This window comes from Podarcis pityusensis (assembly GCF_964106645.2).
Source record: "Podarcis pityusensis genome assembly, chromosome: 7".
NCBI classification, from domain to species: domain Eukaryota; kingdom Metazoa; phylum Chordata; class Lepidosauria; order Squamata; family Lacertidae; genus Podarcis; species Podarcis pityusensis.
This window is the reverse complement of record NC_138031.1, coordinates 5274192-5301619: the sequence shown is the minus strand read 5'-3', so window position 1 is coordinate 5301619 and position 27428 is coordinate 5274192. Positions and strand designations below refer to the sequence as shown.

The window sequence follows — 27428 nt, the reverse complement described above, 5'->3', positions numbered from 1 at the left end:
GCGGAGTTTAGATGGCCATCTGCCATGGATGCTTTCGCTGAGATTGATGCATGGCAGGGGGTTGGACTAGATGACCCCTGGGTCCCTTCCAAGATTCTATGATTCCATGACCATAACAATCCTCAATAATATTTATATACTGTTTAACATGCAAAATCCCTAAGCCGTTTACATAAAATAGAATAAAGTACCGATTTTCCGTGTATAACACTATAACACGCCCCCATGTATAAGACGCCCCCTATTTTGGGAGACTCCAAATTAAGAAAATGGGGGGAAATGCCCAGAGTTGTTGAGCTATTTTTTTTGGGGGGGGGGGGATTGCCGAAAATTTCTCATCCACCAGACCTACACTGCCACTCGCACGTATCGCAAACGCCTCCAATCCACTGTCCCCAATCGCCCGCCCAATTGCCGCAGCGACAGCCAATCAAGCCCAGCCCTTGACGCAGCCACCAATAACACGCCCAATAGCCATGGACACTTTCTGGCTCCCGGAAGCAACATATAGCAACATATAAGAGGAGGCCCAAATGTCTAAACATTTTAATAAAAAAAAACCCTCTTCTTATACACGGAAAAATACGACAATTTTATAAAATGTGTTTGTACTACATATAAAACCCAAATATGTCAGCAGAAACTGATTCATTGCAATCCTTGCACAACAAAATGATCCTTGCCATATTTTAGATGGGAGTCTGAGACTAGTGAACAACTGCTAGCATGTCCAGGGCATCTACCAGGATTTCCATTCTGTTTTCCTTGGGACCATCCATATGTATTTGTGTGTGTGTGTCCTTTTGGGATTACAATTCCTGCAAGGGAGCTGGCTAAACCCTGAGAGGAAGCAACCGATGCAGCTGAGACACACGAAGATGAGGAGAGGAGGCAAGAGTGAGGGATCCAGTTAGTCAGAAGAAGTAGTCTTGTTTCTCTGAGCATCCATGGGGTGGGAGCATGTTCAGGTATCAGCCCAGGGAGCACGATGCTCACAGGTCTCAACACACGGAGGACCAAAAGGTGCTCAGTTATAGAGAAGATGCTTTCTAACATGCATTAGCTCTTACACTGTAATGGAAATGCAAATACCTTTGCATTTTGAGGAGTTTGTAGTGAACAGCAATAGCTCCACTTGTGCCTAGAGTCAGGGGTCAGCAAACTGTTTCCGCAGGGGGCCGGTCCACCGTCCCTCAGACCTTGTGCGGGGCCGGACTATATTTTGAAGGGAAAAACTCTCCCCACCATTCTCCACAGGACCGGACGAGCCCTGGTGGCTGCTTACCTGTGCTTTGCGAGTGCCAGAGGCTGGCAGCGGCGGGACGATGAGCGGCGCGAAAGGACTTGCTCCAGAGAGGGGCTGCTTAAAATGGCACTCAGCCAACTGTGGCTCAACAAAGCCCAGCTCCCTTCCTCCTCTAGGCAGGGCGAGGAGAAGCCAGGAGGATGGAGGGAGGAGGCGCCACTGCAGTGTGTGAGAGGGAGAGGGGCGGGAAATGGCACAGCCCGAACAATCAGAATTCACACACTGATCCACGCGGCAATTCCCGGGCCGTCTGCAGGCCGGACCCAGAAGGCAATTGGGCCAGTTCTGGCCCCGGGGCCTTAGTTTGCAAACCCATGGCCTAGACTATCATTAGCGTGTCTGGAATCCCTTCATTAGTCAGTCACATCTCTTGTATTGCATTCAGACATCTGCTGAGAAGGATGGCCAATTTCCTATCTATTGCTTAGTCACGGGCAGCCCTTGGCAAGACTTCAAGGTCAGCCACCTGTTAAAGGAGCCCTGGTGTCTAGCCATGGAGTCCCTGGGAACGTTTATGTTTGCCAGATATGAAAGCGGCTTGGAAACTCTCCTCTATGGGCCTCAGCACAGTCCGTGGCAGTCGAAGGAGCTGCATGCTAGCTATTTCTGGAGCCCACCTGCTTCTGGTGGGTTTCTGGGGACAGAAGAGGCATCAGGTGTCTTCTGCTTTGCCCTTGGCTCCTTATTTTCTTATCCTACCAGTAAACAAAAGCTGCTTATCAAGGAACAGCCCCAACCTTTGCTCAGATGGTGAGATGGCAGAGACAGAGAGCATTTTCGCCACAACAGAGTAACAAGATGGTCATGAGGATCCCACGGCCAAGCCGAACATCGCACCTGTCACAGTCTCAGGCGAAACCTGGGATCTCTCACCTGTTCTAGGCCATGGGTAGGCAAATTAATGTCCGTGGGCTGGATCAGGCCCAATTGCCTTCTGGATCTAGCCTGCGGATGGTCTGGGAATCACTGTGTGGATCGCCAGCTCGTGAGTTTCCCTCTCCCTCCCTCGGTGGCGCGTCCTCCTCCCTCCCTCCCTCCTCCTGGCTTCTCCCTGCCCTGTCTAGAGGAGGAAGGGGGCTGGGCTTTGTTGGTGCTAGCAGCAGCAGCAGTGCTCAAGTGGCTGCCATTTTAAGCAGCCCCTCTCCGGAGCCCTTTCATGCGCCACTCATCCCCTGCTGCTCGCAAGACGCAGGTAAACAGCCACTGGGGTTCGTGGTGCTCTTGCATCATTTCCCCCCCTCCAAAATATAGTCTGGCCCCCCACAAGGTCTGAGGGACAGTGGACCGGCCCCCTGCTGAAAAAGTTTGCTGACCCCTGTTCTAGGCCCTGTTTCGTAGTACTGGTGTATCCACACACATTTTTCCAGAGTCCATCAACAACTCTGCCTATTCTCGAACACGTCTAGCAGTTTGCATGTGCCTATTTCATTCTTGCCACAGTGCAAAGGACCTTTGGTAGAAGCTTTAAAAGACTGCAGCTTAATCCCATTTCCCCACGGGACCACATCTGCCGGCGACACAATCTTTTCAATCAGCTGTCTAGTTAGGATGCTCCAAGAAGGGAGAACACAACAGGCGTAAAGGATGCATTTTAACACCATTTTTCAAAGAACAACAGTTGCTAATTGCTTCATTTTCTGTTGGGAAAAGTCTGCTTAATATGCAGGTCTCAAAATGATGTCTTTAATGCAAGCTGCCAGCAGAGGGGAAAAAAAGTCATTTAAATCTTGGGAGGGGGGAAAAAGAGAGAGAGGTTAAGCTCTCATTTTAGGAACACTCTCCAAGTCACTTCCAAACACAGTAAGAGAGTTACTGGTACAGAGCCAGGTTCAATTTGCCCAAATCATTTTAAATAGCACGGATCTAATCAGGATATTTTCTGTTCCTTAAAACACACACAAACTTACTTGGTGTTGGCTGGCCTTGGCCAACTGCTCATTGGCAGATTGTACATTGGAGGAGGCAGTCTCAATGTTGGCTTCAATGCTATCTGTAAATTAAGATAATAGAAAGTAATTACATGGTATGGAGTAGCGAGCAAATCCCGAAATTTAATTTAATTTATACATAACCCAAGTCACACTCAAAGTGGTTGACAAAATATAGGACCAACAAGCAATTACAGATGTAAATGACAACAAATTAAAACAAAAGAGAGGCATTACAGGAAAAGAGGAATTCGGCTTTAAAATCCCCCCTCTGCAAAATAAATAAACAATAAACACACAGATATTTTTTTCAAAAAAAATACAGGATAGTGTCACCAGCAGCATAAAATGTACCCATCAATCAGGAGGGAAATGACTCTTAAAGCTGCCACAAATTCTTTGGCCCGGGGAGTTAATTACAAATCAAAGCTGGATGCGAAGAACCAACACCTCCATCTCTCACCTAGGGGCTTTCTTTAACAACAAAAAATCCTCTGTTTGGCACTAAAAGAACCATCAGATTGGGCCAATTCACCTCTCCTCTGCAGAAGACAAGAGCCCACATCAGCTCAGAAAGGAACAGCCACAGCAGTGGCCCATGGGGCTGGGTGGGATCATTTGGAATGCTACATTATCAGACAGAAGCCGTTCTGCTTTGCTTGGCTATTTTCCAACGGTGACACCACCACCACCAGCGAGTCGGGAGTGGGACCCCTTTCGCTGCATGGGAAACTCCTCAGAAAATAAATCTCGCCATAAGGGACACCGTGACAAGGGTCACGGGAAGTAACTGATGCATGCTATCATGTAGCTTGAGGCTTTCACATCTGATATGTCTCCCAGAGCCCGGGGAAAAACCGAGAAGCTTAATTCTGTGCAAAAAAGGACTGCCAAGGAAGAAGACAGACACACGGGTTGTTGATGTCTCCTCGATCTCTCGCCACGTCCATCAAGGAGGGCACCCATCAGCTCTGAGCAAGGATGGCGGGCGAGGGCTGCGGGTCTCCCAACGGGTCTGCGACACAGACAGTATCCATACAGGGAAATAAACTTCTGGGATTTCTATTCCTGGATGTTGTTCCCAGCTTTGGATATCCCCCTCCCACTCCCAAAAGCACGTTCCTTCTTCATGGTCTCCCGAGACAGACAGATGCCAAGCAACCAATTTTGACACTTTCAGCAGCTCACATTATGCATGAAGAATGATTGAGGGCTGCACTGTAGGGGGACGAAAGTATGTGATGCTTTGCCGCAAAATGGCAGCAAATGTCTAGGATTGTCAGAGAATTCTGACAAAAGCAGAAACGGAAGAGGAAATTGAGAGGGCCCACTTACAGAAATCATTCCAACAAGCACAACTGGTATTTGCTGTTGTTTTCAATCCGTCAATGATATGCAGTTGATTACGGTCCCCGCTCCCTCCTATTTGCATTGCGTAACGAGTACTATAATGATCCTAGGGCTATGTACAGCATTAATTATGTAAATTGCATAAGTTGCTTAATTCTGCCACAGTGGACAGCAAGACGAATAATGTGGTTTTTAGCAGAAGACAAGCTGCAGCAGAAAGAAAACAAGGCACCATGACAGGATAGCTCAATTGGTTAGAGTGCTGATAATGCCAAGGTTGCAGGTTCGATCCCCGTAAGAGACACTTGCATATTCCTGCATTGCAGGGGGCTGGACTGGAGGACCCTCAGAGTCCCTTCCAACTCTATAATTCTGCGAGTCTATGTGATGGATGGTGTTAAGATTGCCCTCTTGGTAGTTCTGCCACCCTCAATAGTTCAGGTGGTGGTGCATTGGGAAAGTGCACTCTCTGTGCAGCCCCTAAATTAGGATGTGCCTTGCATCTTTACACAGAGCTAAGGGAGGAAGTTCCTCCTTCAGCTCGTTGAGGTTTCAAGGTTCAGATTAATTCTGCCAGAACCAACATTTTGCTTTCCCAAGCAATCAGGGTGTGTCTGCACTGCAAGATTGTATAGTGTCCTCTGTCCCTCTGTCTCAAAAATCCCAATGTGCTCACAGGGCTAAAAGGGTTAGTGGCCTCTGCACACTCTCCAACATTTCTCTGATGTAAATAGGGACGTCCTATTCCATAGTAAAGGGACGCGGGTGGCGCTGTGGTCTAAACCACAGAGCTTAGGGCTTGCCGATTGCAAGGTTGGCGGTTCGAATTCCCGCGATGGGGTGAGCTCCCATTGCGCTGTCCCTGCTCCTGCCAACCTAGCAGTTTGAAAGCACATCAAAGTGCAAGTAGATAAATAAGTACCTCTCTGGCAGGAAGATAAACAGCGTTTCCGTGCGCTGCTCTGGTTTTGCCAGAAGTGTCTTAGTCCACCAGCTCCCTCGGCCAATAAAGCGAGATGAGCGCTGCAACCCCAGAGTCGTTCGCGACTGGACTTAACTATCAGGGGTCCTTTACCTTTACCTTATTCCATAGTAATAATAATAATTTTATTATTTATACCCTGCCCGCCTGACTAGCTTGCCCCCAGCCATTCTGGGCAGCTTCCAACATATATTAAACCATTATTAAAATATTAAACATTTAAAAACTTCCCTATATAGGGTTGCCTTCAGATGCCTTCCAAAGCTTGTATAGTTACTTTTCTCCTTGGCTCAGGGGTCCCATAACTCCATTCCCTGCCCCTGGAGGAGAGAGACCTTTGCTCTGATCCAGCCTGGCTCTCCCTATGTTCTTATTTCTGCCTTTCTGCTCCTGGTACATGCTAGCCTCTCTTAGTTGAGCACCAGGAAACTCCTCTCCACTTGAGTACTTCTGGGGAATCTCTGGCTCCTTCGCGCAAAGAACATTTTACATCCTGAAGCACATTTCATTATCTGAAGGCAAATATTTGTCTAAATGCCTCAGTTGGGCTGGCAAGATTTTCTCAGTTAATGCAAAGGCACTCGTTGGTCTGCTTTCCTCTCATGCCCATGGAGGAGATTTGGGACTTCTTCCTCTTAGCTGACATTTCACATTAGGCTCCCTTTGAATCTGCAATAATTTGCACCTCACAACTCGCAGGGAGAAATCCCTGGCAAAGAAGGATGCTGTTGTAAAGCCCAGGTCCCTGGAGATTGGAAAGACTTTGCAATTCTTCACAAAGCATGTGAACCACTGTAGGTCAACTGTAGGGAAAGCAAACAGAGCCTATGGGTCACATCAAACCTGCAGATGTGTGGCATCTGTTAGGATATAGGTCCATTCAACCTTTAGAACAGATGTGTGGATTGTTGTATGTCACATGTCTGTTTACTTCCAGCACAGTTTGCTGGGAACTTCCATTGTATATTGCTTTTGCCTATACTGCTGTTTGCTCGGACACGAAGGGAAGCAGACATGTTTTTCCTTTGTTCCTGATGCTGAATAAACACCTGTAAATATGCTTACACATCTCTCTCCCCCACTTCCGTTGTGAAAAGTTATTCACTCTGCTGATTAGAGCGTGCCCAGCTTCTGAAGGCTTCTGAGACTCGAGTCGCTGATTGATGCTATTCTGAGAACTGGAGTTCGCCCGGCTGCCGGCCATTGGCTGGAGCCAGCTGGGGGCCTGCCAAATGCCCCCGTCTCCCCGGACGCATCCCAACAGCATCTGATATATAGAGCCACATTCCCTACTTGCAGAGTTAAGCTATGTAACTTGCTCCCACCAGGTGCAACTATGGCCAGCAACTTGGGATGGCTTTAAAGGGAATCAGATAGATTTGTGGAGAATAAGGCTGTCAAACCCATGCAAGTTGTGAACTAGCATCCCATGTAAGGAAGAACATTTAGACATATGAGCTTCCACCCCAAATATGCAGTCTAGAGATGTATAGTCCAGACGCAGATTGCTTGTGTGAGCTAGACCTTTGCTGGTGTAGTGGTTAAGAGCGGTGGACTCATAATCTGGTGAACTGAGTTCGCTTCCCCGCTCCTCCACATGCAGCTGCTGGGTGACCTTGGGCTAGTTATGCTTCTCTGAAGTCTCTCAGCCTCACTCACCTCACAGAGTGTTTGTTGTGGGGGAGGGAGGGAAAAGGAGATTGTTAGCCGCTTTGAGACTCCTTAAAGGTAAAGGGATCCCTGACCATTAGGTCCAGTTGTGACCGACTCTGGGGTTGCGGCACTCTTCTCGCATTATTGGCCGAGGGAGCCGGTGTACAGCTTCTGGGTTATGTGGCCAGCATGACCACTTATAAACACCATCTCCAAACTCCTCCAAAGATTCCATCAACGGTGTCTCCGAAAAATTCTGCACGTCACTTGCGAAGACAAGTGAACTAATGCCGGTGTACTGGAAGAAGCAAAGATCACCAGTGTTGAAGCAATGATTCTTCAACATCAACTTCATTGGACTGGTCATGTTGTGCAGATGCCTGATTATCGTCTTCCAAAGCAACTATTCTATTGTGAACTTAGAAATGGAAAGTGTAATGCCGGTGGTCAACAAAAGAGGTTTAAAGACTCTCTCAAGGCAAGTCAAAAAAATGTAGTACAAGCACCAGCAACTGGGAAACACTGGCCTGCAAGTGCTCCATTTGGAGAACAGCCTTTACCAAAGGTGTCATGGGCTTTGAAGACACTTGAACTCAGGACGCAAGGGAGAAACGTGCTAAGGCATGCTTGGCAAATCCACACCATGATCAACTCTTGCCTGAAAACCTGTGTCCCCACTGTGGAAGGATATGTGGATCCAGAATTGGCCTCCACAGTCATTGTTAAAACCATGTTTATGGAAGACAATCTTACTTGGCTACGAGTGATCGCCAAAGAAGAAGAAGAAGAATCCTGGATTTAAGGAACATCATGAAACAAGCAACAAACCAACAACATTATGCTGCAATGATACCTACCTATTGTGTCACCCTGCTCATATACCATAGAGGCCAGGTCCTTGATGATCTGGTTTACATCCAACATATCACTCTGAAAAGAATAAAGAATATCAGCATTTTGTGCAAACTAAGCAACAATACATGGTATTTTTTCCTGGTCTTATCAAAAACCATTTTCATTTAAATATCAAAGAGTTGTTCCACCTGAGCAAGAAGCAGCGTGCTCTAGGCTCTGGAGGACTCATGAGCGGAACATGTTCCTATGTTCTTACATGAGCATTTGAAACGCCACATCTCACTTTACATGCTCTCAAAGTGACGTCCAAGCCATCTTCGGGTCATGGCTTTAAGTGGGATTCACTAGACCACCCTGGTCCCTGATGAACTGGCTTTGCAGACACACACACACACCCAGATGTGCTCTCTTCCCAGCTCAATTATCTAATGCTCCCTCGAGAAAGGGTCCCTTGAATATTCAATTCCACGGTGCCCAGCTCATTTGCAAGTTTGCTCCTTCTGGGATTAGAACCTGTGGCATCTGAGTAATCGCAGCCCTGCTGCTTGGAACACTAAGCTGTCTCCCGTGATGAATTCATCAGAGGTGCCAAGTGGATCTATGCTCTTTTGGGGGAGAGAGTTCATTATGTGACTGTGAATACCACAGTACTTAATTATGTAATGCAGTAAGAATCTCATTAATTTGTAATAAAGCTGGAAAGAGTCATTGTGAATTACTGAAGGCACACACACACACACGATTGAGCCGCTGAACAAATCCAAGAAACAAAAACCAAGAAAAAGAAGAGGAAGGGGAGGGGGACGGAACAAAGGCTAGGGATAATGTCTCACAAATATTATCCGTTCTCTTTGTCATTAAACACAATAAACCTTTAATTATTTATGCTAATATTAGTGAGAGCTGGACCATAAAGAAGGCTGATCGCCAAAGAATTGATGCTTTTGAATTCTGGTGCTGGAGGAGACTCTTGAGAGTCCCATGGACTGCAAGAAGATCAAACCTCTCCATTCTGAAGGAAATCAGCCCTGAGTGCTCACTGGAAGGACAGATCCTGAAGCTGAGGCTCCAAGACTTTCGCCACCTCATGAGAAGAGAAGACTCCCTGGAAAAGATGTTGGGTAAGATTGAGGGAACAAGGAGAAGGGGACGACAGAGGGCGAGATGGTTGGACAATGTTCTCGAAGCTACCAGCACGAGTTTGACCAAACTGCGGGGGGCAGTGGAAGACAGGAGTGCCTGGCGTGCCCTGGTCCATGGGGTCATGAAGAGTCGGACGTGACTAAACGACTAAACAACAACAATATTAACAGCTGCAAAAGGGTCTGCAGAATCCTGGAGGAGGGGGATAACTTTTAAATCAGAGGCTGAGAAGCTTTCCTTTCTTTTTCCCAACCCAAGGGCAATCCTCTGTTGGCCACATGCCTGAGGTCTTCTTTGTGAAGGAGGTTTGCTTAGAATCACAGAAACACAGAAGTGAGGGGTTGGAAGGATCCCCAAGGGTAATGTATTCCAACCCCCATACAGTGCAATAATCTCAACCAAAGCATCCATGGCAGAGGACTATCCAACCTCTGTTGAAAAACCTCCAATGAAGGAAGTCTACAACCTCCTGAGGGAGTCCGTTCCACTGCAAAGCAGCTCTTACCACTTGGAAGTTCTTCCTAATGTTGAGCTGCAATCTCCTTTCATGTAATTTGAAACCCCTTCCCCAGAGAGCTTAATGTCAACAGCACATCCAAAGCGCACCCATACTACTTGGCTATTTGGCTGCAACAGGAACAGACAGATTAAGAGATCCAACACATGCTTCTATCACGACAAAAAGAGCCCAAAAGATTGGTATTGGGTTACAACTGACCTATTTCCACTTTGAGCAATCGCATATCAGAACCGGCCCTCCCATGAGGCAGAATGAAGCAGTGGCCTTGGGTGGCAGAATTCTGTGGGGGCCACCTCTGCTTGACAGTGGCTTCTGGAGAGATCTCAAGAGATTTCACTGGAAGCTGTCCCAGCTGTATGACCCCAGGAAGCAAAACTTTGATGGCAGGGAAATTATTGGCTCCTGGTACGTTTCCGAGCACAATTCAAAGTGTTGGTGCTGATCTTTCAAGCCCTAAACGGCCTCGGCCCAGTATACCTGAAGGAGTGTCTCCACCCCCATCATTCAGCCCAGACACTGAGGTCCAGCTTTGAGGAACTTCTAGTGGGTCCCTCACTGTGAGAAGTGAAGCTAAAGGGAACCAGGCAGAGGGCCTTCTCGGTAGTGGTGCCCACCCTGTGGAACGCCCTCCTATCAGATGTCAAGGAAATAAACAGCTATCTGACTTTTAGAAGACATCTGAAGGCAGCCCTGTTTAGGGAAGTTTTAAATGTTTGATGTTTTATCGTGAGTTTAATATCCTAATGTGAGCTGCCCAGAGTGGCTGGGGAAACCCAACCAGATGGGTGGGGTATAAATGTATTATTATTATTATTATTATTATTATTATTATTATTATCAGCAGCAGCAGCAGCAGCAGCAGCAGAGCAGCACCTTTCTGTTTCACCTTAAGAGAGCTGCCCCTGCCACATATTCAACAAAGGAGCACTACATCCCCAGAAATGGATGGTGGTTGTTTTTAATACTCCCTAACTACATGTGCCCTGTCTCTACATTAAACAAACAAAACCTCCTATTTAGAGCTTTAAAAGTCAGCACCAACACTTTGAATTCTGCTCGGAAACATACCAGGAGCCAGTGTAGGTCCTTTAGCACCGGTGTTATATGGTCCTAGCAGCCGCTCCCACTCACCAGTCTGGCGGATGCATTCTGGATTACTTGTAGTTTCCGAATCACCTTCCAAGGTAGCCCCATGTAGAGAATATTGCAGTAGTCCAAGCAGTAGATAACTAGAGCATGCACCACACTGGCAAGACAGGGAGCAGACAGGGAGTAGGGTTCCAGTCAGGACACCAGATGGAGCTGGTAGACAGCAGCCCTGGACACAGAATTGACCTGCACCTCCATGGACAGCTGTGAGTCGAAAATGACTCCCAGGCTGCGTATCTGGTCCTTCAAAGGCACAATTAGCCCCCTCAGGACCAGGGAATCCTGCCCGCCCCCTGTCCCCTGAAACAGTACTTCTGTCTTGTTAACAAAGGTTAGCAAAGGTCCTAATCTCTGGAATATCGACATTGGACTGGGAATGCCCACACCTTGAATTCCCAGAGTGCTGCCGCTAGTCAGTTTAGAGAACATTGAGGTAGATGGAACAGTGATCTGACCTGATGGTTTGCTACATTCTTGAGAGCATTGAGAAGTATGACCTCACACGACCACATCATGTCTGACGTGGTGCAGTCCAGAAGCGGTGCAGCCCATAATTTCCCCACTACACGATGCCAAGAGCCTGAATCATTTTTCCACAAGTGCGTGGAGCTGTGGGTTGAATACTACATTTGATGGTGGTACATAGTCTTCACACACCATCTTCCTCTCCAGCACACAAACAGGCATATTTAAGGAAGGAGAAGACGCCAACAGAATGACTAATAAACTCTAGAAGTGGGAAATGATCTGCGCATAAAGCAAACAGCAGAGGAAGGTGTTTCTCCTGAGAGCAGACAGAAACGTCAGCTTGGCTCTCAAAACCACTTTCCCACTTTCCTTTTGCTGAGCACGGGAGGCTTCCCACTTCATTAGTCCAGATGGCAGAAGCCTCTGGGACTTTGTAATTCATATTTGAAAGCAGGAAACCAAACCAAACAAAAAATAATAATAGTACGCTGTTTCTCACAATAGACGGAGCCTTCTACAGATCACTGTCTCCTACCTGCCTCCCTAGGTAAATTAATTGCCCACCAATATAATGCCATCCTCTGGTTCCACTATCGGCGTCACGAGGGTGAACGGGACACATTGAACTCTGAAGATCACAGAGATTAAAATCTCATCAGGTCGCTGAAACAGGGCAGGCTGGTTCAAATTGCACAGGGTGGACAAACAGTAGCTCCAAAGGCACCTGCAGCGAGTAATGGGTACAGCTAAATATAGCACCTTTCCCCCGCTCCGAAATAGAAAATGAAACACCAATGATGGAAATGTGGACTATAAAGCAGGGGTCAGAAATGTCAGAGCAACACGCATTGCCACAAAAAGAGAACACCCTTGAGTTTTAGTCCTTTTTTGTGCTTTTAACGAACAGAAATTTCACAGGGGACGTCCAAATGGCGGGTTTGTTATTCTCCCAGTTTAGGCATCTCTTTATGCCACAGTACTAGCGTTGCCACATCACCGGAGGCTCAAGTCTTGAGATTCAGCAGGTGGGTGTTAATTGCTCAGAGGTGGTGCCTGTTACATCTAGAGATGGATGAATCCCTCAATTTAGGCTGCCCTTTGTGTACGCTCAGGGATGCGGGTGGCACTGTGGGTTAAAACACAGACCCTAGGACTTGCCGATCAGAAGGTCAGCGGTTCAAATCCCCGTGACGGGGTGAGAGCCAGTGTGGTATAGTGCTTAAGAGCAGTAGACTCGTAATCTGGGGAACCGGGTTCACGTCCCCGCTCCTCCACATGCAGCTGCTGGGTGACCTTGGGCTAGTCACACTTCTTGAAGTCTCTCAGCCCCACTCACCTCACAGAGTGTTTGTTGTGGGTGAGGAAGGGAAAGAAGAATGTTAGCCGCTTTGAGACTCCTTCGGGTAGTGATAAAGCGGGATATCAAATCCAAACTCCTCCTCCTTCTCCCATTGCTCGGTCCCTGCTCCTGCCCACCTAGCGGTTCGAAAGCACGTCAAAGTGCAAGTAGATAAATAGGTACCACTCTGGCAGGAAAGTAAATGGCGTTTCCGTGCACTGCTCTGGTTCGCCAGAAGCGGCTTAGTCATGCTGGACACATGACCCGGAAGCTGTACACTGGCTCCCTCGGCCAGTAAAGCGAGATGAGTGCCACAATCCCAGAGTCGGACACGACTGGACCTAATGGTCAGGGGTCCCTTTACCTTTACCTTTACCTTTACCTTGTGTATGCTCAAAGCAGGTACAAAAGTGTTGCATGGTGGTACGCTACTGGAGAAACATTTTTGGGGGACAGCAAGCAAGGGACAGAATATTTACACAAGGGATTAATATTTCAGCTTGCGGGCTGCATTCCCTTTTACGTTTCCTTCTAAGGCCCACACCCCGTCGGTGGTTGGGGTTGGAGGAAAAGGTTGGCAGTGTTGGGATGCGTCCGGGGAGACGGGGGTATTTGACAGGCCCCCAGCTGGCTCCAGCCACCGGCCGGCAGCAGGGCGAACTCCGGTTCTTGGAACAGCATCTATCAGCGACTCGAGCCTCAGAAGCCTTCAGAGACTGAGCACGCTCTAATCAGCAGAGTGAATAACTTTTCACAATGTAAGTGGCGGACAGAGGCATATGGAAGCATATTTACAGGCGTTTAAACAGCATCAGGAACAAAGGAAAAACATGTCTGCTTCCCTTCCTGTCCAAGCAAACAGCAGCATAGCAAAAGCTATATACAACAGAAGTTCCCAGCAGACTGTGCTGGAAGTAAACAGGCATGTGACATACAACAATCCACACATCTGTTCTAAAGGTGGAATGGACCTATATCCTAACAGGCAGATCAATGAATGCAAATTTCAACTATGTGTACAAGTGGCTAGTTTCCATAAACACACACCCCCAGCCCTCTCTATCCTCCTTCTAGGCAAGGAAGAGGCAATATCAGAGTTCAAGGATACATCCCAGCCAGCAATAAGCTCTCAAGGAGGGTGCAAAGCAGGAATGGTGAGTTTTGGTCTGGGGAGAGTTTTGAGGGCCATATAGAGACCTGGAGGGCCACCAGGTGTGTGTTCCTCATCCCTGACTTATTTTATCAATGCAATCCTGAATGGTAAATTTCAAGATTCTACAGGGTGCATTACACAAGAGTCTTATGGGCCTTAAAGACTACAGTCGTAAGAGCATTTGTTAAGTCTTTCTGAGTGCTGTTGTTATTTCCAGAGTGGCCCTTGGGGGTGACCATCAGACCTGCTCCTTGGCTTGACACTCGTAAGAAATCAAGATATACAGCTGTGTCACCAGATGCAATCTCTCTCTGTTGAAAGCATCTTCCCTCACATCGCTTGCTGGCCTTATGAGGAGTCTGCGGCTCAGTGGAGCTGTTCCGAAGCCAATGTGAAATAATTTGGCAACATACTCCAGCGCTCCCTAATAGAGGCGAGGCCACGTTGTGAAACAACACTTAACCACCGTCACTTATTGTCGTCCTGTGTGTCAAGCTCAGGACCAGAAGCCGCAGATGGAAAGGAGCCAGGAAGGCTTGTAGCTATTCTGCTGCTCACTGATTTATTCCTCCTGGTCAAGCCTGACAATCTCTCATGGAAAAGAATTGCTGGAGTGAATTGCCTGTCTTGTAAATGTCTTGTCTCGAGCTGTGCTCGAGCTCCTGGGATTCAGCCCCATGGGCTTTCACGAGGACTGTGCACTTTCAGGATGAGTAGAACACCAACAGTAACCCTTCATATGGGTGAGAAACAGGATTGGTCTGAAGACAGGGAAGAAGAGCAAAGAAACAGCCTCCTGGATCAGACCAATGGCCCATCTAGACCAGCATCCTGATATTGCAGTGGAAATCCAGAAAATCGTGTGAAATCTGCAAGCAGGATGCGAGCACAACACAACTGCTCCTCTCTTGTGGTTTCTAGCAACTGGAATTCAGAAACTTTACTGCCTCTGGCTGGGACGGTAGAACATAGCGATCACGGCTATTATCTCTCCTGATCCTCCACATTTAGTCTAACTAAATGGAATTTACTAATAGGAAAACCATGTTGGGGTATTCCGTTCCACCTTAAGGGACAGGCATGAGACTGTTGGGTGTCACATGTCTGTTTTCACTCCAGCACAGATTGCTGGGAACTTCCGTTTGTGTAGAGCTTTTGCTTATGCCGTCTTGCTTTGGACATGAAAGGGAGCAGACATGTTTTCCTTTTGTCCTGATGTATGCTGTATAAACTTGCTTGTAAATATGCTTACACAACCTCTCCTGCCACTTCGGTTTGCGCGTTATCTCTGCTGAGTTGCGTGCCCCAGCTTTTGAAGCTGTGGGTTGCAGATGCTGCAACAAGGACTGGAGATCGGCACACCAGCCGGTGGGCTGGAGCCAGCTGGGGGCCTGCCAATTGCCCCCATTTCCTTGGTTGTATTTTTGTTTTGTTTTTTAATAATGTTTATTACTTTTATAGATTACAAAAAGAGAAAAAAGAAGAGGAAAAAACAGAAAAAAAGACAAAGAAGGAAAGCAAAAAGAAAAAAAAAATACAATACAATATATAAACAATGCAAAACACAACCTAAACTCAAAAACTAAACATATTAAACTAAACTAAACAAACCCCACTCCCTAACCTTAGCCCTAAATGAAACAAAACAAAATTTTTTTTTTTAAAAAAAAACATACATCCTCTCTTTTCCATACTCTTTCATTCCCTTGTTTCCTCGACCTCCTCTCACCCCCCTTTTTGTATTCCACTTCTTTTAATTGTTTCAGCAAATCCTTTCCATCTTTCTCCATTTTCTATCATATTGTAAATAACGTATTTTTTAACCTTATTTTCCATTAAAACTAAAATACTTACATATACTCAACTCCTTATAACATTTCTGCTAAGCCCATAAAAAATCATTCCACCATTTTTCTATCACTCATTAGTTTTACCATAAGTCTGTATATAAACTTTAAATTTTCCAATCTTCTTCCACCATCTCCTCTCCCTGGTTTCGGATTCTGCCAGTCCTTTCCGTCTATGGAGTTGACGGAAAGGACTGGCAGAATCCAAAACCAGGGAGAGGAGATGGTGGAAGAAGATTTTATGAAGTCCATCAACCTGGTGATCTTATGTCCGAGGCTCTTAACTCTTTTCCAAGTCCCTTCTGCAGATCTTCTTCATTTTCTTTAATGCTAAAGAGCAAATCTCGGGGAAACTCCAACCTGTCAATCCTTTTCTTCCTTCTGAACAGATCAGCCAAATTTCCATAGTTAAAGCTACAGTCCATAAAGTATTTCAGGGCATATTTCAAGATTCCTCCAAGTCCAAAGGCCCCCAAAACTTCAATCTCCTCCAGGCCCGAGTCCATGTCCCAAAAGTCAGTTAATCCCTGCATAGAGGGATCTTTCCAACTTTCCTTCTTTCGTCCAAGCCGGGGTCCATTCCTCAGAGTCTGACTTTTCCTAGATTCAATCATAAAAGGCCTCAACTTATAGTCCTCAATTTGCTTCTGTAAAGCCACGGATCTCACTTGTACTACTTTATGTTCAACTTTATGTTCAACAACAGCAGCATTCTCCTCCTCCTCCTTCTCCTCCACCATTTGTCCTGCCAAAATGGATTCCTGTACCAAGTCCTGAATTATTTCTGTGTTGATGTTCACTTTTTGACTCAAATTGGTCACTTTCTGTTCCAAATTGTCAACTTTAGAATCATAGAATAATAGAATCATAGAGTTGGAAGAGACCACAAGGGCCATCGAGTCCAACCCCCTGCCAAGCAGGAAACACCATCAGAGCACTCCTGACATATGGTTGTCAAGCCTCTGCTTAAAGACCTCCAAAGAAGGAGACTCCACCACACTCCTTGGCAGCAAATTCCACTGTCGAACAGCTCTTACTGTCAGGAAGTTCTTCCTCATGTTTAGGTGGAATCTTCTTTCTTGTAGTTTGGATCCATTGCTCCGTGTCCGCTTCTCTGGAGCAGCAGAAAACAACCTTTCTCCCTCCTCTATGTGACATCCTTTTATATATTTGAACATGCCTATCATATCACCCCTTAACCTCCTCTTCTCCAGGCTAAACATGCCCAGCTCTCTTAGCCGTTCCTCATAAGGCATCGTTTCCAGGCCTTTGACCATTTTGGTTGCCCTCCTCTGGACACGTTCCAGTTTGTCAATGTCCTTCTTGAACTGTGGTGCCCAGAACTGGACACAGTACTCCAGGTGAGGTCTGACCAGAGCAGAATACAGTGGCAATATTACTTCCCTTGATCTAGATGCTATACTCCTATTGATGCAGCCCAGAATTGCATTGGCTTTTTTAGCTGCCGCGTCACACTGTTGGCTCATGTCAAGTTTGTGGTCAACCAAGACTCCTAGATCCTTTTCACATGTACTGCTCTCAAGCCAGGTGTCCCCCATCTTGTATTTGTGCCTCTCATTTTTTTTGCCCAAGTGCAATACTTTACATTTCTCCCTGTTAAAATTCATCTTGTTTGTTTTGGCCCAGTTCTCTAATCTGTCAAGGTCGTTTTGAAGTGTGATCCTGTCCTCTGGGGTGTTAGCCACCCCTCCCAATTTGGTGTCATCTGCAAATTTGATCAGGATGCCCTTGAGTCCATCATCCAAGTCGTTGATAAAGATGTTGAATAAGACCGGGCCCAAGACAGAACCCTGTGGCACCCCACTAGTCACTCTTCTCCAGGATGAAGAGGAACCATTGATGAGCACCCTTTGGGTTCGGTCAGTCAGCCAGTTACAAATCCACTGAGTGGTAGCATAGTCAAGACCACATTTTACCAGCTTCTTTACAAGAATATCATGAGGCACCTTGTCAAATGCCTTGCTGAAATCAAGGTAGGCTACATCCACTGCGTTCCCTTCATCTACCAGTCTTGTAATTCTGTCAAAAAACGAGATCAGGTTAGTCTGACATGACTTATTTTTCAGAAATCCATGCTGACTATTGGTGATCACAGCATTCCTTTCTAGGTGCTCACAGACTGTTTGCTTAATGATCTGCTCCAGAATCTTCCCTGGTATTGATGTCAGACTGACTGGGCGGTAATTATTTGGGTCCTCTCTTTTCCCCTTTTTGAAAATAGGGACAACATTTGCCCTCCTCCAGTCTGCCAGGACTTCGTCTGTTCTCCAGGAATTCTCAAAGATGACTGCCAGTGGTTCTGAGATCACATCTGCCAGTTCTTTTAATACTCTTGGATGCAGTTCATCTAAAAGTCATGTCCTCCATCTTCTTGTGAAGTTGTCCCAGCGAACAGCTTATCTTACATAAAACAGTCACAATGGCCTCTCCTGTCAACATTTTTAAATGGTCCAAGGTCGCTCTCTGGTTCTCAGAATCCTTATCTGCAGCTGGAAATCCCCCAGTTACAGTCCTGTTACAGTTTCAAAAGCTCCCTCTAGAGGGAAACAGTCTCCACTTGTATCAGTTCTTTCAAGCACAACTCAAACATTAAAGATAAAATTTCAGTTACTTTTCCTCTTTTTTTAAACGCAGAGAAGGACAATGGAAACAGTATCTTACTCTTATTTAGCTAGCTGTCAAATCCGTTCTGTCAAATGCACTCTCTCCAAACGTCATCTGGCAGCCCGTTCCCAGGTTCAGAGCAGTGGTAATTTGATTTTTCACTCTCTCCTGCAGGCTCACTAGATCCAAGATTTCCCCCTCTTCTCCTGCTTCCAAGGGGGGTTTTGTATTTTAAACCGATGGAAATTTAATCCTTTGCCAAAAGCTTTCAAAGACTTTAACTTGTAACATCTTTGCTTCAGTCTATTTACAAAAACGGAAGGCGGACTTCCTGTTTATGACCTCCCGCTTCAGTGCCAAATTAAAGTATTTAAAAATCCAATTTTCCGATTTACTCACGAGTAGTTGTTTAAAATCCAATTGTCCACAGGAAAAAGTCAGCGCTCTCCGGCAACAGCAATGCAGCTTCACTCCGTGAAAAAAGCAGTCAATTCAAAGCACTGCGCCACTCACCCCACGTCGCTCCGGATCCCCGAAACCGGGTTTCCCCGTGAGTAGGGGAGGCGCAAAAGGTGCCAGCTGAATCCCACGTCCACAGGCTTCTCCCGCCTGTTTTTTTAAATGGGTCTCCGCCTCGCCGCAGCGGTCCAGACCCTAATTCTCACGAAGCGGATTCCTCCTGGTCAGAGGAAATCCACCATTGCCGGAGGCGCTAACCCGGAAGTCCATTTCCTTGGTTGTATGCCAACAAATCATACCTAGCTCACCCTCTCTATTAAGCGGTTCTTAAAAATTCCCCATGGGGCAAAGTACATTTATCACAGGTTTCAGGGACCTTTCTCAGTCTGAGTGGCACATTCCCTCAAGCACAATCTTCCCAAGACTGCATGACCATGATGGGTCAGAGGCAGAATGGGTGGGACAATGGTTGTGTTAGAATCATATGCATTACAGGACAGGGGGAATAACCAGCCCTGTCTTTCAGTAACTTTTTTTTTCTTTGCCAGCACTGGCACTCAGCCCAATCACACATGCAAAGCCACTCTCCAAATAAATTAAATTGGCTTCAGCATTTATCTAGCAAAGCAAAAACTTCCTTCCCTCTTGAGCGGCTTCTGAGAACAAAGAGTCCCACAACCAAACGGACGAAGGACATGGGGGAAGGCAACAACAAGGCAACGATTTTCCGAACATCACAGGAGCTTCCTTTGAACTTGAGAATCATCTAATTCATGCCAGAGGCTAAATAGAGTGCAAACTAATACAGGAGAAGCTGGAGAAGCTGTTGGAGAGGGCTGCTTATTGTGGGCTTGTACAATCTTGCTTTTAAAAAAGAGGGGGAAACAAGTCACTGAATATCGTTTGCACTGAATACTGGAAGAGGCACCATGCGAGGTCTCTTGACTGACTGAAGCTAAGAAGATGGTGCAAGAGGTCAAGAGGGAGTATCACTGCAGCCTGGAGCTGTAGCAGCTCCTTGAATGGTCTCCAACATTTTGCACTGACTTTGCTTGGGGTTCTGCATGCCAGAAGAATTCTGCAGCTCCTGGTCCTCACTCTGTTCCCCACTCACTCTGTCACTTTTAGCATGCACAACAACATTCCTGCCTGCTTCTCTCTCACATACAATAGCCATGCAAACTCCCAAACATACAATTCCCTCTAGAGGTCGTGTGAGAACCTGAGGCCCTCTGGATGGTGGTGGGACGCAGAATCCCATGCTAGTTAGGCTACTGAGAGTTGAAATCATAGAATCATATAAGTGAATGATTGGAAGGTATCTCTGGTGGTCAAATCCCTGCAATGCAGGCACCACAGCTAAAGAACTCTTGACAGATGGCTCTCCAATCTATGTTTTAATATCTCAAGTGAGGGAGGGTCCATCACCCTGGGAGTGAGTCCATTCTACTGATGAACAACTGTTACCATCAGAAAGTTATCCCTGATGTTTAGTCGGAATCTCCTTTCTTTAATTTTGAATCCATTGGTTTGGGTCCTACACTCTGGAGTAGCAGAAAGGAAGCTTGCTCCATCTTCTCACTGTTAGAATTCCTGATCTATGATTGCAGTCATGGGATTTTTGTCTATCACATGACGGTATATGTTTTGACTCCATGGAGTGCGAAGTGATCGAGACAGGATGTTTGTGTTACTGTGTTCCATGAAGTGGGACTATTGTCCTTTGTTCTTTTTCTCTTTGCTGTCTGATGCTAGAGAGAGAGGGAGCCATGTTGCAGTGCTCTGTGTGTGTTTATATGTAAATAAAGTAGATTAAGCAAAATGCTGAGTTGCTGAGGTCTGTTACGCAAAGCTGTGAAGACTCTGTGGATCTCTAAGTGTGCTGGTGTTGGTTGGCATCAGTCGCTGTGATGATTGGGCTGAAGAAATCTTATGAAGCTCCCAAACAATCGACCAGGAGGAAGGGAACATGCCAGTCAAGTATGTGTCTCTGCCAGGGTCTGACTCGAGTGTAGGCTGAACTCCTGACACTCACCTCCAGTCCACGGGGACCTCACCTGCTCTGCAATAATCCTCAGATTTAATAGGCTGAGAGTCCCATGGCACCTGGAAGGCCATAAATCTACCGAGCAGAAGAAAAAGGAACCAGGCAAAATTCGAAAGTCAAAGGCAAGGTATGGGAATAGATAGAAGTAATTTTGCTCTGAAGAGGGTCTTCTCACACACCTACCCTTTTCCCACCAGGGTCATTTAAAACTGGGGAAATAGCACAGATAAATTCATTTTCATTTTAGGAGAGTTCTGGGAAATGGAAGTAATTATTGCTGTCTTAAACTGTCATGAATTATCAATTGCTGTTCAATTATTATTTCACTTAAAATGTGGTATCAGCTTCAAAAGAAAAGGTTTGATTTGCAGTTAGCAAGCACCTGACTCACCCAGAAGATTTAATATATTTAATGGGAGAAATACAGGGTGGAGAATAAGTCTGCTAGGCAGTGAATCAAAAGGAATCAAAACCAGAAATATGACACAGGCTTTATTTATAGGGCTATAGACCCACAATGTGTTTGTTTTACTTATTGCTGGAAGTAGAAATGTTGCAAAATTAGCCTTTAGGTTTGGGGGTGGGGAATCTGTGCTTCATCGTAACTGTCTATTGATTTGGTTAGGATCTCAATGTGAACCTACACAATTCAGATTCTTCAAAACAATAAACAGTAGCACCTCGGCTTACATTACCCTCGGGTAACGTAAACTTTGGGTTGTGAAAGTGGCAAACCCGAAGTGTTTCACCGCCTGAGTATGCGCAGAAGCGCTCTACCGCACTGTGCGCATTTGCAGAAGCGGTTCCTCCGGTTTCGGAAACCTCGGGATCCGACCGGAGCTCTGGAACGGATCCCATCCGCAACCGGAGGTACCACTGTATGAACCAAAGTACAGCCAAACAATCTGTAACGAAAGTCTGTATAATGGGGAAATGCATAAAGATATAAAATGTGTTACATTAGGGGAAATGGAGAGAAACCGAAACTGATTTATCCACCCCTAGGCCCTATCAGTATTGGCACTTGGAGACAAAGCTTGTTTAGACACAGTTACCTGACCTCCTGCTTCAATTGTGGTTTCAACTCTTTCAATTGGTTTGTTTTGGTATACATTTTGGTTGTAGAAGTTTATTTTCATGCCTTGCTGAAACTATTTTATTGTTTATATTACTTATGCAAGTTTCCCCCACGCCCTATAGTTGGTTTACCCCATAGCCAATTAGAAGACACATTGTCAGTGAAGCAATGTATACTTCAATAATGGCTGACTTGAGTCCATTAATTTCAATGGATTATGCAGTCAATTATCACATTATTGAATGCCGCCCATAGGTTGTAATCATCCTTCAGCCGCCAAAGTCACTGAACACCTATGCCCATTTTAACTTACCCAACATTTAAGACTGCCAACTCAGCTTCTACTTTCTCATATATCCCTTTAGACATGGCTCATTTGTTTTGCACCAGAAGCCAAGGGTCTGAGGGTCAGAAAGCAAGGAGTCACAAAGTCAGGAGTACGAGGATCAAGAAGCAAGGAATCAAGAAGTCAAGGGTCCGAGGATCAAGAAGCAGGGAGTCAAGAAGCCGAGGTTCAAGGATCAGGAAGCAAGAAGCCAAACGCAGCAAGGCAGGAAGCATGTTGCTGTGGCAAAGTGCCGAAGGGAAATGCTGACCTTATATCCCTTCCCAGCTCTTGCCACCAGGTGATGTGAGTTACCAATCAGCCTCACCTGTGAGGCTGCACCTTGCCTCTTCAGAACAAACTTAGGAAGGCCCCAGTCCTGTAAAGTCCTATTGGTCACAGGGCCTGGCTCCTGCACACACACCTGACAAGTAGAATGTGTACTTTTATTTAAAATGAATCTCTGGGTTATTTGTGGGGCATAGGAATTCATTCATCCCCCCCCCCCAAAAAAAAATATATAGTCTGGCCCACTACATGGTCTGAGGGATGGTGGACTGGCCCACGGCTGAAAAAGGTTCTTGACCCCTGGACTCGTGGTCCCTTCTGACTCTGAAATTCTATGATAATCAGTGGACAGGCTGACGAGAGAGAGAGAGAGAGAGAGAGAGAGAGAGAGAGAGAGAGAGAATAATGGAATCAGAGAATCACAGAACTGTAGAGTTGGGACCATGAGGATCATCTAGTTGAACTGCTGAAATGCACAGTCTTTGTGTCCTCCTAAAGACCCAACCTTGGCAAAGAGGCATTTATAGCCCGACCTGTTCAAGAACAGCCAATGCACGGTGATGATGCCAGATCTCATCTTTCCTTTCCCTTCTTCTCCAGCAGCTCAACAGAGGGGTCAGAATAACATACAGCAGAAGACTCTTGGATCAAGCCCTAGCTGATTCTGACCCATTCAGCTGATTCTGACCCATTCAGATTTCGTTTGGCCACCCTTTTGATTTTCTGTAATACGCAGTCTATGTATGAGGAACACTTCCTGATGCCAGTGACTCAAAAGCTGCCCTTGGGAATTATCCCGTTATCTCCCAAATAATTAACTTCGGAGAGTTATCATACCTCTCCCCTCTTCATTTACATATTCACTTCTCTAATCTCTATCTGATATGCCCCTCTGTACTCAATTTTCAGCTGTCTTAAATAATTCCACTCCCTCAGAATCCGATTAAGTTGAAGCACACAACTTAAGATATTGCGGTTCAGCCCCCACCCCACCGACAACATGAGGGAATGTCCTCAAGGCTATACTTGCATCCCTTTATATAATCTCTCCTTGTACATTATACCTAGTCCTTGCATTATTCCTTCTCACTGATTCAACGGCAACTTATCTTTAGGAGTGGGAAGATAAACCAGTCTTTGCCCCAGCTGAAACAGACCATGTCCAAGGAGATATGGGGTTTTATTTCTTTTCAAGCACACGAAACAAAGCAGAATGCAACTGACAGGCCAGGATCTAGGTGTTCTTGTGGATGTGAAAATGCAGGAGACACAACTTTAGGAGCATGGTAAATCTGCTCACCTCTATATCGGTGGGCGGTGTTGCGCACGGGCAGCGATGACTCTTCAGGGGTCACCAACCTAAGGCTCATGGGCCACAAGTGGCCAATGGGGGTCATTTAACCGGCCCATGGACCCCCGCCGCCTGCTCAGGGACCCCTGCTTGGTTGGCTCCATTCTAAACTGGCGCGGAGCAGAGCGGGGACCGCCTTCCGCGATGCTGGCCGGCTTCCCATTGGCTGCAGGAAGCTGCGCACGCCTCCTCCACACTGGAAGGAATGCCGGAAATAACGTTTGTGCATGCATGCACGCACACACATTCCAGCCCACCGCAGCGTCTGTGGGACTGTGAACTGGCCCAAGCCACAAAAACTTTGCTGACCCTGCTAGCCTAGCCTGGGATGGGAGGGACGGCTTTTACTTTAACCTCTGCCGAGGTTCCATTCTCATTTTTCTCTCTCCCTCCTCTCTCTCCTTGTGGTGGTAGCCTTGGCAGTTGACTTGAACAGCCGCAGGTGGGGCGGTGGAGGAGGAGGAGGAGGGAGAAGATGACGGACGATCCCAGCATTGCTGACAGGAATGTGGAGATCTGGACGATCAAGAAGCTCATCAAGAGCCTTGAGACAGTGTGCGGGTGAGGGCAGGGAAGGAAGGCAGGGTGAGGGCAGAAGAAGAAGAAGAAGAGTTTGGATTTGATATCCCGCTTTATCACTACCCGAAGGAGTCTCAAAGCGGCTAACATTCTCCTTTCCCTTCCTCCCCCACAACAAACACTCTGTGAGGGCAGGCATAGGAATTCGTTCATATTTTTTTCAAACTATAGTCCGGCCCCCAACAGTGTCTGAGGGATAGTGAACTGGCCCCCCATTTAAAAAGCTTGAGGACCCCTGGTGTAGACCATATTGAACTGTATGGGTTTTGGTATAAAAGGCAGCTTCCTGCATAAGCACTCAGCTTCCTCTGCAGAGAACAATTGTCTGATGAACAGAGGAATACATAATTAATATTCCTCCAGCCAAAATAGTAACAAGATTGCAGTGACGGGGCAAAAATAATAGGTTTTCTTGGTTGCTATTGGAATTTTATTTTTATTTTATTGCGTCTCGAGCTTGATACCATTAAACACATTCCTTAAAACGACACTGAAAAATGCAACTCTTGAATAGTTAATAATCATTCTTCAAAGTAGGGTTTGTTTTAGTGCGGTTCTTTCTCTTTCGAAATGACTTTGGCGACACACTTATTGGAATAGCTAATCAATCGTATAATGGAAATGAAGCAACGCACACCCCAATCTTAGAGCGGTTTAAATAAAGAATGCCATTGTCGTTATTATTATTAACACATGGATTAGTGTCGGGTCTGAAATAATTCAGGACAAATTAAATACACTTGCTGATAAGAATTACTCCAAGGAGCTATTATTAGAGTGCTGCTGTTTCCAACCTGAGCTGTAACCTTGGCTTTTTTTGTTTTTGACTGCTATATCACACTTGTTTGCCACTACTTCTGCATTCTGATCCCACATTCCTCATTAAGCGGCAAGTGTGATGGTCAAAAATGGAAAGAGATTGCAATGAGGTCTGGTACTCAGATTCCCTGCACATAAAGCTCTCTCTTGAGCTCTTATTCCTGGAAATAATTTAAGTACGATCTCAACAGCCAGCCCTCTGCCATCCCCTAGTACTTGTAAAATTCACTTCCACATTAGATCCTCTTTGTCCAAATCATGACTCGTCCTGCTATCAGATGCTCACATCTTTTTTAAAGAGATGGTACAAAATTTGAGGTTGATGGCTCCCAGAATCCACACAGGGATGCCTTGAGTCAGGATTGTGTCAGAGTTTTCCTAATTGTTGAAAGGGGGAGGGGAGGACAAGGTTGCCTCTCAGGATATATGACTGATAAGACAACATTTGCATAGCATTTCCTTGTGTTCCAAGTGCTTCACAGTCTTTATCTAGCTGTAGTGCTTAGGGCAGGCATGGCCAAACATGGCCCTCCAGCTGTTTTGGGACTACAATTCCCAGCATCCCTGACCACTGATCCTGTTGTCTAGGGATGATGGGAGTTGTAGTCCCAAAGCAGCTGGAAGGCCAAGTTTGGCCATGCCTGGCTTAGGGCAACTCTGTAAGTTAAGTCTCCCATATAGCAGTTGGGGACTGTGGCAGAGTGGCTCCCCTAAGGCTTTCTAGAGATTTTATGGCACAGACAAGATTCAGAGTGGGGACTGGATTAGTCATAGCTCTGGGGTCACTGCACCACACCAGTTCTCAGAGTAGTTTATATATAGCCATTGCCAAGCAAATTTAAGAAGATCCTTGCTGGATCAGACAAAATGCCTATGCAGTGAAGCATCTTGTTTGCTACAGCGGTCAACCAACAGTCTCAGTGACATCCAGGAACATTCTCCAATGTGTCTGGAACTAAGATGCACTGACTGTGATACCGAAGGTAGCATAGCCTTGACATACTAAGTAGGCCAAGGTCCCCTGCTGTATCCTTTCTGGCTTTTATTTCTTGTTTGTGAATGCTGTGTTTTATTGCATTTAATGGTTCTATGCTGTAAAAACAACAACAGATAATTTGTGTGTGTGACCTACAGCCTCTTCCTCTCTGTCCTAAACAGCTGTCACTTTGTGCAACTGTTCCTATATCTATCTCTATATCTATCTATCTATCTATCTATCTATCTATCTATCTCTATCTATCTATCTATCTATCTATCTATCTATCTATCTATCTTTGTTGTGTTACAAAGCAAACAGATAAACAGGGGAAGGTACACCTATGTTCTCCACTTTCAATTCATACCCTTTGAGTATGATTTGAGATTCTTTGCTGCTTTCACTGCAAGAGACTTAACATCGTAACCCCTGCAAAACTTCCACACGTTATCATCAAGTGATGAAGATATTTTTGGCCATTAACTAACATCACAGGCTAATCAGACAGCCCCAGATCGCCTCGTTAGCCAGGAACAATAACATTTGCAAGATGTGTACGTTATCAACTCAAGAGTTGCCAATCAAGGACAGTAGTCTGTTTTTAGATGCTGAAGCAATGCAACGAGAACCTTTGTACTCATTTTCTGAGTACTTAGACAGGGGAGGAATTGGAGGGGGTCAGATATATTTTAGGAAGGAGCGTGAGTCTATATTTGTATTCTGCTATAGGAAGCAAAAGAAAAAGTGGCTAGGATAAAATGGAAGGATACTGGAGGTTGCAGTAGGTCATGAACTATGGTGCTAGCAACAAGAAGGTAAAGTTTTGTAGAGTTGCAGGGTCCTGAGAACTTTGCATGCTGAAGAGGCAAGCCACTTTCAGGTGAACTTGCCTGTTTGAGAGAACTGATGACTGGGTATCAATAAAATACTGCACATAAAGGAATCTTGACCATATATGAATGTACTGCACATAAATGAATGTGCCATCAGTGCACACCAGCTCATGCACATTCATAAAAAGAAGTGAAGGAGACACACAAATAAAAACAACTGAAAATGCAGAAAACTATGAATAAAAAAAGATAAAAAGTGCAAAGAAAGGAAGCAAGTACATGATCCCTGAAATAATGCATTTCACTGTGAAAAACAGACTCCACAAAAATAAGAACTGCCTTAAGGAAATGGCCC

General features: G+C 45.9%; 1 protein-coding gene and 1 long non-coding RNA gene across 2 annotated transcripts in view; both read right to left on the bottom strand.

The window, feature by feature from the left end:
* TSNARE1 (t-SNARE domain containing 1) overlaps positions 1 to 27428 on the bottom strand; it is a 399909-nt gene that overhangs the window by 92555 nt on the left and 279926 nt on the right. The window contains exons 9-10 of the mRNA XM_081012848.1: positions 8077 to 8149; positions 3214 to 3296 (exon numbers count right to left, since the gene is read on the bottom strand). Coding sequence (XP_080868974.1) covers positions 3214 to 3296; positions 8077 to 8149 — 156 coding nt within the window. The remainder of the gene's footprint in view (positions 1 to 3213; positions 3297 to 8076; positions 8150 to 27428) is intronic.
* The window catches only part of LOC308480971, a 283474-nt gene that overhangs the window by 115230 nt on the left and 140816 nt on the right, over positions 1 to 27428 (bottom strand). The window lies entirely within an intron of this gene.